Genomic DNA, 13,969 nt, shown 5'->3' on the forward strand with positions numbered 1-13,969 from the left:
CTTTCTCTTACTTGAAAGTGGCATAAGTTTGTCTCACTCTGTTTTCCAAAAACGGAAAATGTAGAGAGAGACAAAATTATGCCACTGCCATAGGAAAGAGAAAGACGAATAGTTTTCCAAAAGCCGTGGTACCGTACCCTAACGCAGCGTTTTGCGTTTAAAAATGAGTGTAAAGACCTTAATTCACACTCATGACTAGGTTGTGTACTGTACCTTTAAGGTACTGTCCCATGTCAGCGTAAAAACGGGAAACGGAAAACGTTTAGCCAATAAGAACCTCCGATTCAATGGAAATATTCTAATAAAGAATTATTATTTGTTAAACCGATAAATGTTTTCCGTTTCACGTTACCATGGGACTGGCCCTTGGTAGGTTGGTAGTAATCGAGAACGTAAACAAAATGAGAAAGAGAAGGACAATATTACTATCCTTCCTATACACATTCTACGATTGCGTTTTTTCATTGAAAAATCTATTCTTCTTTGGTCTTTAATTAGCTAATTTTATAAATCACAAAGACAACCGAGACAAATTTCGCAAAAATAGTGTTTTTCCAAAGAGAAGGCATCGACTATACCTTTTTAAGTTTATTGAAATTTTCTCAAAACATTCACTTTTTGGACGCTCTATTGTATTATTATATGGAAAGTGTTTCATTTTGCACAACTTGATTTTTTCTCCTGGATATGGATAAGAAGAGAACAGGTATTCAATAACTTGCTATCTCTCTTGGGTTGCTCTCCGCAATGGTAGGACGAATTCCAGTTACATAGTTTATTGGTAGTTTCCAACACCCTTTTATAATGAAGTTGACCTAACTGTTACATACAATTTAGCACAGTGATTCAAGAAAGAGAGTAAAAGAGAGAGAAAGAGAGTGAGAGTGAGTGCGAGAAATCAAGAAATAGACCTTTCGTGTCGAAACAAGTTTAGTACGCTCGCTCTAAAGTAATCGTGAGTGTTGTACTGTGAGTGATCTATACAAAGTAGATATGTGTCAACCTTCATCTTGACGGAAGTAAATAAGCAATGCCTTCGAAAGAGCGTCTTCGTTTATTCCTTTGACGTTTCGAGACGCCTGGTGTGTGAGGTTCTGTTTTCAAGACATAACGAGGGTGTCGGCCATCGTGGGTGACCTGACAAGTTTTTATCATTCTGGTTATGAACAATATGTAAAGCAATAAATAATTGAGTATGGCATAATCAAAAATACGGCCTTCACATTACCAATATTTTTCTCCATTTCCAAGTCAATTGTTTCTGTAAAAAATATTTTCGTCTAACTTTCCCCTTGTCGTCAAAGTGCAAGTACAACAACGCCAGCGCCATCGTCATAAGCTATACTCCTGGACTCCAAAGAAAGAAGAAAATGTTAAACCCGTAGTCGGTAGCGCAATCAAATATGGATGATCAGGTCCTGCTGCAGATTTTGTGAAAATTACGACAGGCGGAATTGGACTTGAGGAAACGAAGATAGTAAAATTTCTTCATCAATACAATAGCTGAGATGGAGCTTCGCGTGGGCAATAAGTACCGGTTAGGACGAAAAATCGGGAGCGGTTCCTTCGGAGACATATATTTAGGTAAGTAAATTCAAATATTGTCATCATTCTTCACAATATTGTGTATTTGTTATTCAAACCATATCTGTCATGTACTAGTTTGGTAATTATTTTTCATGTTGTATACAAAGAACTATTCTTCCTCGGCTTTATTCCTTACCAAATTAACAAGTTTTCTTACTTTTCTTTCTTTTGCAAATATTTGCAATATTTTCCCCTTTGTTTAGTCTATTAATACAATGATTCTTTTCCTTTTATTTACACTCTCCTAACTGGAATGCATTTTTAATAGTAGAAAAATTTATTACCATTGATAGTGTTCTGATTAAAAGTTAATTAAAATAATGTAATATTTTTTAAAAGGAACCAATATTTCTACTGGCGAAGAAGTCGCCATAAAGTTGGAATGTATTAAAACACGGCACCCTCAACTTCACATAGAATCCAAATTTTATCAAATGATGCAGGGTGGTGGTAAGTAATTAAATGTATTAATTTACGCTAACTTATATTTGTGAAAAATTACATTTTTCAATTTTACATGACCTTATTTTTATGTAATTATAGTGGGAATACCAACGATAAAATGGTGCGGATCCGAAGGTGACTATAATGTTATGGTCATGGAGTTGCTTGGACCCTCCCTTGAAGATCTCTTTAATTTTTGTTCGAGAAGGTTTACTTTAAAAACTGTTCTCCTTCTTGCTGATCAATTGGTAAGTGTTTGTTCTTTTTTTAGTCGAATCTATTGTTCTCTATAACTTGTGTTTAAATACCATAACGTTTTTATCATTTAGAAATATTAATAAATTAATAATAATAATTTTCTTTAAGTGAAATTTTAATGATTGCACAATGAATGTGAATGTTTTTTGTTAAAAGTTGCAAAGGTGATTTTTTCTTATTGTTTCTTGCGCATCTACGATTTATTTGCAATTATTCAAAACCCTGAAAGTTGTGTCACAGATGGTAGTTCATGCTCACTTCTGTAATAATAGAATTTTCTCAATCAGATAAGCAGAACGGACTATATACACAGTCGCAACTTTATCCACCGGGATATCAAACCCGACAATTTTCTTATGGGACTAGGAAAGAAGGGAAATCTCGTTTACATTATAGACTTTGGACTTGCGAAAAAGTATCGGGATGGACGAAATAACAAGCATATTCCATATCGGGAAAACAAAAATCTCACCGGCACAGCAAGGTAATTGTTGTTGAAATAAAAATTGGTTGAGTTTGAAAATAATGAGTTTAAAGTAAATAAAAAGTTATGTATATTTTACAGATACGCTAGTGTAAATACGCATTTAGGAATCGAACAATCCCGTAGAGATGATCTTGAATCATTAGGCTATGTTCTTATGTATTTTAACAGAGGAAGTTTGCCCTGGCAGGGATTAAAAGCTGCCACGAAAAGACAAAAGTATGAGCGAATTTCAGAAAAGAAAATGTCAACTCCAATTGAAGATTTGTGCAAAGGTTATCCAGGTAATTTTCCTTTAATTCATTGATTTAGAAATAAATTATTTCTTTGTAATTTTATACTTTGATATTTCCAGCTGAATTCACCACGTATCTGAGATACTGCAGACAATTACATTTTGAAGAGAAGCCGGATTACTCATATCTCCGACACCTCTTTCGAACTTTATTTCATAGTCAAGGCTTTACCTATGATTACGTATTTGACTGGAATATGTTGAAATTTGGCAGTGCAAGGCAACCATCTTTGCCTGCGGCGCAACAAGCACCGACGCATTCGCAGCCGACTAATGCCCCTCTTCCTTCCGGGACCAATAACGACCAGGAACACAGAGCAAGGTATAATTATATACATCATTTTAAACAAAAGAAAAGAAATTTGTTTTAAAGTAGAAATTAATTTGAATATATTTTATAAAAACTTGTGTTTCATAATACCAACTTTCTTTCAAGTGCTTAATGGTGGTGCTATAATTTTAGACCTTATACGCGACAAGGATTGGCGAACGCTTCTGGAGCAGCAGTGGGTTCAACAATGGTTTATGCCGGTATTCCTGAGCGAAAGACAAAACTGCAACACACCCCTGATATTCGTGGTGACCAGGACAATCAGGACAACCCAGGTAAAAAGCAAGCATACTACCCCAAATTCTTTGTGAATGAACAACAATCGGATCACAAAGTGCACCAATCACAGGAAAGTGCAGCCTGTGAATCGTCGAAATCAAATCTTGATCAATTTAGTTCTTTTAAATCCTCACACGATAAAGCCAATCCCGCGAATTGTCTAGGCATAGCGTGTCTCAGCTTGGAGCATCACAAAGTCAATCGAAAGTACACTAACAAACCTTCTCGCGATCGTTTTCTTCCTCCTCCTTCCGCTTCATCTTCCGATCACTTGATTCGTAAAAGTCGAGAGAAACAAAATTTCTCAATACGTGGGTACAAAGCTGAAAATAATGTGATTCGAAATAGAGAAGAGAGTGGAGTCGAAGAATTGAATACTTTCAAACATTATCCAGAAACTAGTAAAAGTGAAATAAATAATGAAAAAAAGAAGACTTCCAGAAGTTTAGACTCTTCTAATGAAAGAGCCATATCATTGGGTGCTGATGCCAAGAACTCGTACTTTTTATCGAATAACGATCCTGAATTACAAGAAAATCGTCCATTAACGTCCATTAATCAAACACAATCAAGGAAAGACTTGCACGACACCTTGACAACTAAGATTTCTAAACCGGGCCTGTTTAAAAAAATAAGTCGTAACTTACATTTTTTCGCAAAAAATATTGACTCAAATCAAGGACACTCCAGACACTCCAAAAGGGAAATAAATCAGCCCAGTGCCAGCCCAGATGCACCAGTGACAGCGTCTGAAAGATGTAAAAACTATTGCTCACAAGTCTGTCCCAAAGATCAGGTTTTTTTAGACGAATACCCCATTCTTTGGAATGGAGACGAGCGACATATGAATCACCAACAGACAATAAACGAGAAAATGAACATGTTCAACAGCTGGAATCAAAACAAAGAGGATCAAAATATGAAGACTTGTATGATAATCAACAGAGAAAAAATGAAAGACTCTCAACTAGACGAAGAAAATCTGCGGAAGATATTTCTCAAGATGTTCCGAGAGAAGTCCGAGAACGAGAACAAGTCATACATGAGCTACAGCGTCGACTGCAGCGACAAAGGAAATAAAGACAGTCTTGAGATCGGATACTCAATAAGTCATTTGGGGAGATATTGCCTTCAGAATTCAAACAAAATGGAAAATGTTAAATGTCTAGGGTGGATCACGAAAGTGGACTTGGACACTTTGAGTCAAGGAACAAATTCTAGTGATTCTGTCGGTCATGGAAAACCGCAAGGAAAACTTGATATTATTAAAGGAATTTTCTTAGATATTTTTGTTTGTATATGTTTTTAAAAATAATTTGACTCGTGATGCTCCACTGAGATTTCAATTTGACTTGAATAAATTCTCTAAAGAAATAATTAATAGATTTAATGTTATTCTTTGTATTTGAAACAATTGCGCATACATGCACTGCATTTTATAGTTTTTGTTCTACGGTTGTTTTGCATTATTTGCAGCGTTATATTTACATATTTGTATTCAGCTTATTGATTTAGCTTTCTAACTTTATATACTTTTCTTTTCTTCACTGCTTATTCTTCAAAATAAGTACAAGATTTAATTTTCTACAAAAAATATTTTTTTTTACTAATAATTAACAATTAAGGGATATATTTATAATTTTTTTAATTCAAAGAATGTTTATCCAAGAATAATACGCTTGAATGTGATATTTGTGTTTCAATTTGAAACTAGCCCCTCAATTATTAAGATAAATTTATTATTGAAAAAAAAAGTTTTTGAGAAACAATTTTAAAAGTAATTTTAGATTTAGTGTATTTTTTAATTAATGACTTAAATAGATATTAAAATACAACTCAATTTTTTAAATTTTATTACAGTAAACAATGTTTATCATTTTCATTTAATTTTTTTTTTTCATTTTATTATAATTAGTGAATGTGCAATTCGAGTGATTTTGAAAGATTATTGAGTCGAATTCGAATAATTATTATTTTGCTTATTATACTTGGACGTGTGTGTGTGAGCTTGTGTGTAAGTATACAAAATTTGTTTTTTTTAGTTTAACTTTTTTAAAATGAAATTCAACAAGTTTTACGTAAAAAAATTGTACAAGATTTTTGATAGTTTTCAATGGTATTTTGCAACTTATGCCGTTTAGAAGCAGTTTTCAGTTTGTTAAAAATACTGTTTTCGTATTCCATAATTTTTTTCTGTCTTTTTTATTGACGTGTTCAGAACAAAAATTTTATTGTAATGATTCAGCTTCTTCGCATAATAATGAATAGAATATAAAAATAAATGTTTTTCCATTCAAGGATTGGCTTTCGTTTATTTCAATATAATACCACTCTTGACTATTTCACAATTGTATTAAAATTTGTTCAAATTTGTTTCATTTAGCTTGAATGGAAAAACTAAAAAGCTTTCATCATTTTCTTATAGAGTACATCAGACAATTATTTGTTAGATGTTTAATGAGAGACAAAATATTACAAATTGAAAAAAATTGATTTAACGCAATTAAAAATTAAATTTGGAGATTAGTAATTTCAAGAGGAAATTGTTTAATTAAATTTAATTTAATCAGCTCTAGATAAATTTATTTAAATGGGTTTTTCATGGTTTCTTTCAGCAGCAGCAACTGGTGGCCAGGAGCGAAGGTTCAGTCGGAGATTACATTGTAGCAATGCAACTGCGGTTGAAAAACCTCCTAGATCCAAGTGAGTTTCCATCATTGACTATAATGTGATTAACAATTAATAGTAAATTAACAAATTCAAAATACTATATGTACCTATATTAAATTCTTTTTTTCCAAAATTGGTACAAAATATCATATTTTTTAGTATTAAATGTAACTCATTTCAATTTTTATTGTAGTTAAATTTTGTTAAAATATTTGAAAATCAAATTTTAAAGAATTTTAATTCCAAAATTTTCAAAATAATTGAATTAACATTTTGGTTAAAAAAATCATGACCACCCTGATTATATAAATCATTTTTTAAAATAGTTGAGATAAAAGAGAATAAAATAAACACAAATTATAAATTTTACTTTTTCGTTGAATGAGAGAGTATTGTTTTAAAAATGTTATTATTCTCAATGCTTCATTTATTTAAGTGTGTAAAAATGAAAAAAGGCATATTTTCATTTTTTTTAAAAGTTCAATAATAATTGAAGGATATTTAAAATTTTTGAAAATTTAATGGAAATTTTTTCAGAAAAAAAATATTGAAAAATATTGATTTCTTTTCTTCACTGTTTATATTCTAATATTTGACTGCGTTTTTGCAGTAAAACAAAGTACTGTTTTATAACTTAAATAATTTAAATTTCAGGTAAAAGGAATTCTAACAAACTAAACTAGATCACAAAGTAGGAAAAACAAAAAAGAGAAAAAGAAGGGTAGACATTTTATCATTATGGTGCTCGTGTGTTTATGTGTCATGGTAGAGTTTTTACGAGTATTCCCTCTTTCTCAGGATCTACACTCTTTTTTAAGATTGTAAATCTTTACACTCTGAATGAGTCGATGAAACGAACAAATAAAAGGCTTTCGCCTCTATTATTTCTTTCAAAATTTTCAATTAAATTTGGTAAACATTTTCGGAATTAATTAGTGTGAATTTAACAATATCATACTGGCGAAATTTCTCAAGTACTCAATCCAAGGTAAACTACCTTACAAAAACAATTCTTATTTTTATTGTAAAAAACCGTTTTTTTGAGCGTTTTAGTTACCGATACTTAAGACTGTTTAAAAAAAAGTACGGTTATTGTTATATCAATTCTGATGATGATAATGATGATGATAATGATGATGATGATGTTGATGATGATGATGATGATGATTATGATGATGGTGTGATGATGATGATGATAATGAAGATAAGGATGTTGATAATGATGATTACGACGACGATAACGATAATAATGGTTTTAATGAAGCCGATGATAATAGAAATGATAATTGATGATTATGATGATAAGAATAAAAATAACAATACTGATAATAATAAATATTAAAATTTTATAATAATAATAATAGTAATAATAATAGTAATAAACAATAATACTTTTATACATTACATTTGCATTAAACACATACATTTTAGAATTTTAACTTGTAAAACATTAGAATTGAGGGTAAGATAAATTTTTAAGCGTACGAAATTTTTATTAAGAGAAAAATTTTTTTGATATAAAATGAAAGTCGAGAGATGCTAATTTGGCAAGCAATTAACTTTAGATGCATACTATGATTTGAAAAATCAATAGTTTTAATATTTAAATATACAATGTAACAGCTGAAAATTGAGCATTTGACACAAGTGTCTAAAAAATAAGATTCTAAATGTCTTGGATTGATAAAGTAATTGTTTACTATTTTCGCTATTTTCGATAAATAATACAAAAAAGAGGGAAATGCTGTGCGCAGATTTTTAAATGAAAGGTGAATAAAGTGGACAGCAGTGTATTAAACTATCGATTAAGTGATTTTATTTGGAAGCGTTAATGTGACGCACTGACGCATTAATGCGACGACAGAAGAGGATCCATCCATCCTGATTGATGGCTGAAAACGTCCCATACGAATGAATGAAGGAGTTACCGCCAATCTGGCAGCTGGTCAAAATCGACACTTGTTCTTTTTATCAGCCAATAAGTGTCAGGGTTGAAAATAAACATTGGATAATTCTTAAGAGGTTTCTATATAAGTGTAATTGAATTGAACGTTTAACGGAAAGAAATTGCAATTAAATACATGAATATCTTAGCACATGTAATAGCTAAGTAGTTAGATTTAGTTAGATAGGTAGGTAGGTCCTTTCTTCTCCTGTCCTAACCATAATTTTTATACGATGCTTCAACCCATGAGACAAAAGGATTGTTGTGTGTCTAATGAATTCGTTAATTGTCTTAGATAAAAGTATGTATATTGTTTATTACGAAAAGCGCATAATTTTTATTTAAATACAAATTTTCGTCGAATATGCAAATTCTGATTTACTTTTTCATGTCTTCATTATTGTTTTTTTATAAATACGATTTTTCTAGTGCTAAATTTAATGAATAAATGTAAGATATTTTTTGTTTGGAAAATAATTATCAAATTATTTGTATAGAAAATATATGATTATGACGAAAGGAGAAAAAAACAATTGTGTTCTACGTGTCCAGTGTGGTACTATTTGTGTATTGAAACAATGGAAAAATCTTCGATCTCTGTGCAATTGTTATTTTTATTTTTTTAAATTCTTGAATGAAATCGTCGAATCGCACCAATTATTCGTATATTTAAAATATGTTTATATCGTATTTCATTAAGATTGGCATTAATTATTATCCTAGAATTTAACGCTCAAGCGATATTTTCAAAATGTCAACACCTATACTTTCTGATAGGAAATTATTTACAAAATTTTTATCCCAAAAACTGTTGACAAATTCTGAGAAGAAATAATTATGTTTCTTTTTTTATTTATGATGATTGTGAAAGGAATAGATTTTGTTGATATTAAAATTTAGGAACTTTAATTTTATTTTAATAGATATTCAAAATTACATCTTCGATTTTATTCATTCATTCATTCATTCATTCTCTATTAATAAAATGACATTTATAACTCAAGCTCGTTTTTAAAAAGTAACCTCTATTAAAATAAAAAAAAACGTGATAATGTGCGTTATGCAGAAAGTACCAATTTCGCATTTCATTTTTCGATTCAAATTTGTTCCTGCCTTTCTGACAATTTTCATTAATGAAATTTTTAAAAGTCAAATTTTTTCATTACACTGCCAGCATGCGGCACGATTCCCATTTTTTTCTTCGTGTCACGTGTATTTTATTCCAAATGTTGCTAATGATTTACTTTTATATACATAATTAATTCTTTAAGAATTTTTGCAATATATTCTTTTTAAATATAACAAACAAACAAACAAAAGAAATTTAACTAATTATGTGAGAAATGTTAAATCTTTGAAAAAATAAAAATTTTTAAAAGCATTTTTCCATGTTGCGAAGTGTTTCTGTGAACTTTATAAATTATTAGATAGATTTTTTAATATACAAAACAAACAAAAAAAATAAATAAAATTAAAAATTAAAAATTAAACGCTCTTCAACTCGTATGTAAATTATCAATATGGTACTTTTCTAATTATCTTGTAGCATAAGTTGAGAGATTTTTAAGGAAAAGCAAAGTCAAAGCTTTGATTGAAGTTAATATTTCTTACATGCTAAGACAAAATAATGTCAAATCGAAATGCCTATGAGAATAATTGAGAAATGCGTGCCTAGGCGTATTTTCAAAGAACTGAATCGTGAATCGAAAAAAGATCCAAGTGTAAGAAAATGTGAGGTTTAGCTTATATGTATATGTATATACAATTATTCTAATCACATGTGTACGGCGGGAGAAGTTGTATATGTTGGGAGGGGGGAATCTATAATGTGAAGATGCAAAAGAAGAAGAAATTAAAAGCAATTATATTACAAATAATACAAAACAATAAATTATTATTTAGCGTTTTCCAAATATCAATTTCTTTTTCAAATACGGCACGATAAGTTCAGTACCGCATGACATCCAGTTTCGTAAAGAATAAATAAAGAGAATGACGAATTTTTGAAATGAAAATGTTTCATGTTTTTCAATTTATTTATCAATCCGATTCATCCTATAGTCATGTAGATATAATTTTAAGACCATCCCATCATAAGGGGGACCCGGGGCTTTGTTTATTTCAACTAAATATTGAAAAAATCAATTTCTATTTATGTCAAATGAAATTTAGCCTTTGAAAATGTTTATTTCCTTCCAGGTAATTAAAGCTGCAATATTTGAAGAGCCGCTGTTTATTTGAGAAGAACTATTTGCGGAATATTAATTTATGGTTTTTTCTTTATTAATTCACAATACAACTGAGTGAGATTGCAGAAGAACTTTATTTAACATATTATACAATTCATATAAAAGTTTAGAAAAACTAAAAACCCTGATAGAAAAATTTGTACTACTTGTATATAAATATAATATATAACTCTAGCGGAAGATCTCATGTCATGTGGGTGGACTGTTAATAGAATTACTATATTTATGTACTTAAAAAGCCTCCATCAACTGGTAAAGCAATCCCATTTATCATAGAACTAAAATCACTTAATAAAAATACAACAGCGTCTACAACTTCATCGACTTCTGTAAAGTATACATGAAAATAAAATTATGGTATAAAAATACGGTATAATTTAGATTTATGTTCACTTTGTATACCCATATCAAATGTAAAGTTATTACCTGCAAAACGACCTAGAGGGATTTTATGTAACATTTCTTGGGCTTTCTCAGGATTACTCCAACCAAGTCGACCCATTTCGGTTAAAACCACAGTCGGATTTACAGAATTCACTCGAATTTTATGAGGTCCAAGTTCAAGAGCCATATTTCTGAAATTAACATCTTTTTAATTCATTGTGACATAGTTTTAATGAATTATTATTAGTAAAATATATTTAAATAAATGGAAGAATAATTGCAGAGATCAATTTTCCCTTCAAGTTTGACTAATGCAAAAATGATTTAAATACCTCGTTAACATTTGAAGGGCTCCTTTAGAAGCACAATAAACAGTGTGATTTTTAAGGGCTGCTTCACTTGCCTGAGAAGACAAATTTACAATGCTTCCAGGCATTTTTCTTTGTATCAAGTCTTTTGCAACTATTTGCGAGATATTCATTACTGCCTTAACATTTACATCAAAAGTGAGATCAAAGTCCTCTGAAGTCGCTTCGAGAAAAGGTTTCAACAGAGCTACACCAGCATTGTTGACCAACAAGTCAATTGGCAAAACACTTTGCACTATTCTTCTTGTTGCATTCCAATCTTTCAAATCTGCGCATATTGTTTCAATCTTTGGATTTTCCGCCTTTAAATTATCTAGGTGTTTTTGAGTTTTAGATAAAGCAATGACCGTTGCTTTACAATTTGAAAGTCGTTTACTCAACTCTTTGCCTATTCCTGAAAATCAGTGTAATTACTGAATAATTATTTTATTGCAATTATAAATGATTTTTTTCTTCAATATATAAATATATATGAAAAAATTAATTATTTTCACTCATGCATTTTTTAATTTTAAAATCGAAACATTTAGAAATACTATAACTATTATTAAATTTAAATGTAATGGAGGAAAGAGAAAATTAATAAATTATATAAGTTTTCTGAACCTTGGCCAGCACCAGTGACAAGAATGCGTTTTCCTTCAAAATTGATGTTCATTTTGCAGAATCGTTATATATCAACTGTAAAATTGAAGAAATTTTATTTTATTTTATTTTATAATTAACGTTCTAATAATTTATCATTAAGCTGTTTTTTTATCTTAATCAAAAAGAATTAATATGGTTAATGTTAATATTATACCTATATATATGTATATGTTTATGCAGCATAATCAGCATAATACATTTTATCATATTTATACCAGAACCAGTATTTATACGTATACGCAAGCGCAATAATTCTGATATCATCAGTCAGGCTGAGTCAGGCCGCCATGTTAGTTTTCGTTGACAGTTCTGAACATAAATAAATAGAAATGTAAAAATTGAAGATTAATATAGAAGAATCAAGTACCTATGTTTGATTATAATTAAATGAAAATTATAAATGTTTTTAAAAAAAGTTTTGTGATTATCAATTGGAAACATTATTATATTCTTTACACCAGACGGTTATATCGTGTAACAATTAGGGTTCAAACAGAATGAAAGAAAATAAAAGTAAAATATAAAATTGCTTAAATAGTGTATATTTTCTGGTTGAAAACCAGTGTGCTAGAAATTAATTAAATTTCTAAATGAATTTCTAAATGAAAATGAGATATATTTGAAGTAGATTTCTATATTTCATCTTTGGGTAAAAGTAAGGTAGGTTTACAATATTATAACTTTTGTACAATTTATGATATTGGTTTTATTTTTAAATTAAATTAAGATGATCCTAAGACTTGGAAAAAATTAATATTGTAAAAAGATATAATTATTCAGAGTTGCCACGCAACATGGAATTCTGGAAAACCCTGGAAATGTCAAAATTTCAATTATCTTTATAAACAATAACATTCTTCTCCGAAATTCAATTATTTTCAAAAATTTTTGGCAGAATTTCAATTATTTTTAATACTTAATTTTCATCAAATTTCTCGAAAAATGCAATTATTCTTATAAATTTTATTAAAATTTGTCAAGAGAATTCAATTATTCAATAAATTATTTATTTTTGCATTTAAATAATTGAATTCTAGTAGAATTTTCTAATAAAAATTGATTTAAAAAATGAATTTCAAATTAAAATAATTAATCTTTGAAAATTTAAATTTATCATATTTTCAATTAAGAATTCTATAGAATTAATTTTTCTCAATAAGTTTAATGGAATTTTTTTTCTTCATGTTTTATAATAATATTCTTATATGTTATTGAATTTCAAATTTTTAAATATATTTATTTCCATTAAAAAAATAAAATAATACATATTTTAACATCATAAATATATTTTTTCAGGTATTATATAAATTAAATTAAAAGAATGGGAGATAATTTTTTAGGGAACGGGGGATTGCTTCACCGAGCTTTATTATTTATGCTAAAACTTGGATGGAAATCTCGCTTTCGATTACCTATAATTATCATAATTACTTTTATAGTAATGGATATAAGGATGCATTTGGAAATGGAAATAGAATATTGATGTTCTTTTGTGAAGACGGGGAAGACACTTATTAAATGTGAGAATAATATAATTGTTGTAAATCTTAGGATGCTTAAGTTAATGTTCTTAATAAATAAAGAAATTATTTTAAATGTATTTTCAGTTTATTCTCATTTATTTCAACAAACTTTAGATGAAAAAATAAATAGCAAAACAAATATTAAATTATTTTTAAGATAACTCAGGATATTTATAATAGTCGAATGATAGGCATTTGGTACAAGGATATTAATTTTAAATGAATTTCAAATGCTGGTTTTGTTCAGTTGAAATATTGTATATTCTGACACTTAACATCTTTTACAAATTTCAGTATACATTTTGATCAGATTAAAATTATTACCTTAAGCAAAATAACTTTTCTGTTTAGCTCTTTTGAATACATTTGGCAGTAAAAAGTCTTATAAAAGTCAACTAATAAGTACTTAGATTTCATTGAAAATTTCTATTTTGGTTTTAGGAAACCTGTGTTGTAAATTGAAATACTTTATCAAAACTATCACTGTAAAAAATGTTGACTCAA

General features: G+C 29.0%; 2 protein-coding genes and 1 long non-coding RNA gene across 6 annotated transcripts; 2 read left to right on the top strand and 1 right to left on the bottom strand.

The window, feature by feature from the left end:
- Positions 1-452: 452 nt before the first annotated feature.
- Positions 453-10,629, top strand: LOC122512201 (casein kinase I-like). Of its 4 annotated transcripts, none has more exons than XM_043627916.1 (9): positions 496-1,584; positions 1,927-2,037; positions 2,131-2,279; positions 2,577-2,773; positions 2,855-3,057; positions 3,129-3,390; positions 3,532-3,674; positions 6,297-6,381; positions 7,003-7,482. In XM_043627916.1, exons 1-9 carry the CDS (start codon positions 1,509-1,511, stop codon positions 7,004-7,006), a joined length of 1,230 nt encoding a protein of 409 aa, XP_043483851.1. In that variant the 5' UTR covers positions 496-1,508; the 3' UTR covers positions 7,007-7,482. The 4 variants fall into 4 exon arrangements, with proteins under 4 accessions (XP_043483849.1, XP_043483851.1, XP_043483852.1 ...); XM_043627915.1 differs by having other exon boundaries at positions 502-1,584; positions 6,294-6,381; XM_043627917.1 differs by lacking the exons at positions 6,297-6,381; positions 7,003-7,482 and adding an exon at positions 10,493-10,629 and having other exon boundaries at positions 499-1,584.
- On the bottom strand, positions 10,598-12,197 carry LOC122512202 (L-xylulose reductase). Its single transcript, XM_043627918.1, has 5 exons — positions 12,097-12,197; positions 11,901-11,975; positions 11,259-11,688; positions 10,969-11,117; positions 10,598-10,869 (listed from the first exon to the last, which is right to left on the bottom strand). Exons 2-5 carry the CDS (start codon positions 11,950-11,952, stop codon positions 10,766-10,768), a joined length of 735 nt encoding a protein of 244 aa, XP_043483853.1. The 5' UTR covers positions 11,953-11,975; positions 12,097-12,197; the 3' UTR covers positions 10,598-10,765.
- Positions 12,198-12,207: 10 nt separating this feature from the next.
- On the top strand, positions 12,208-13,542 carry LOC122512203. The gene is made up of 2 exons (XR_006302598.1): positions 12,208-12,602; positions 13,239-13,542. It is a non-coding gene; the product is annotated as an uncharacterized LOC122512203 (long non-coding RNA).
- The last annotated feature ends 427 nt before the right edge of the window (positions 13,543-13,969 follow it).

The sequence above is a fragment of the Leptopilina heterotoma genome, unplaced genomic scaffold (assembly GCF_015476425.1).
Source record: "Leptopilina heterotoma isolate Lh14 unplaced genomic scaffold, ASM1547642v1 Lhet_95, whole genome shotgun sequence".
In the NCBI taxonomy this organism is placed as follows: domain Eukaryota; kingdom Metazoa; phylum Arthropoda; class Insecta; order Hymenoptera; family Figitidae; genus Leptopilina; species Leptopilina heterotoma.

Excerpts from the sequence above, each read along its gene's own strand:
- LOC122512202 (XM_043627918.1), bottom strand. The coding sequence starts at position 11,952 with ATGAACATCAATTTTGAAGGAAAACGCATTCTTGTCACTGGTGCTGGC. Across the intron at positions 11,689-11,900 it reads TGTCACTGGTGCTGGCCAAG|GAATAGGCAAAGAGTTGAGT; the intron begins GTTCAGAAAACT and ends ACTGATTTTCAG. Across the intron at positions 11,118-11,258 it reads GCCCTTCAAATGTTAACGAG|AAATATGGCTCTTGAACTTG; the intron begins GTATTTAAATCA and ends TGTTAATTTCAG.
- LOC122512201 (XM_043627914.1), top strand. The coding sequence starts at position 1,509 with ATGGAGCTTCGCGTGGGCAATAAGTACCGGTTAGGACGAAAAATCGGG. Across the intron at positions 1,585-1,926 it reads CTTCGGAGACATATATTTAG|GAACCAATATTTCTACTGGC; the intron begins GTAAGTAAATTC and ends ATTTTTTAAAAG. Across the intron at positions 3,391-3,531 it reads GACCAGGAACACAGAGCAAG|ACCTTATACGCGACAAGGAT; the intron begins GTATAATTATAT and ends CTATAATTTTAG.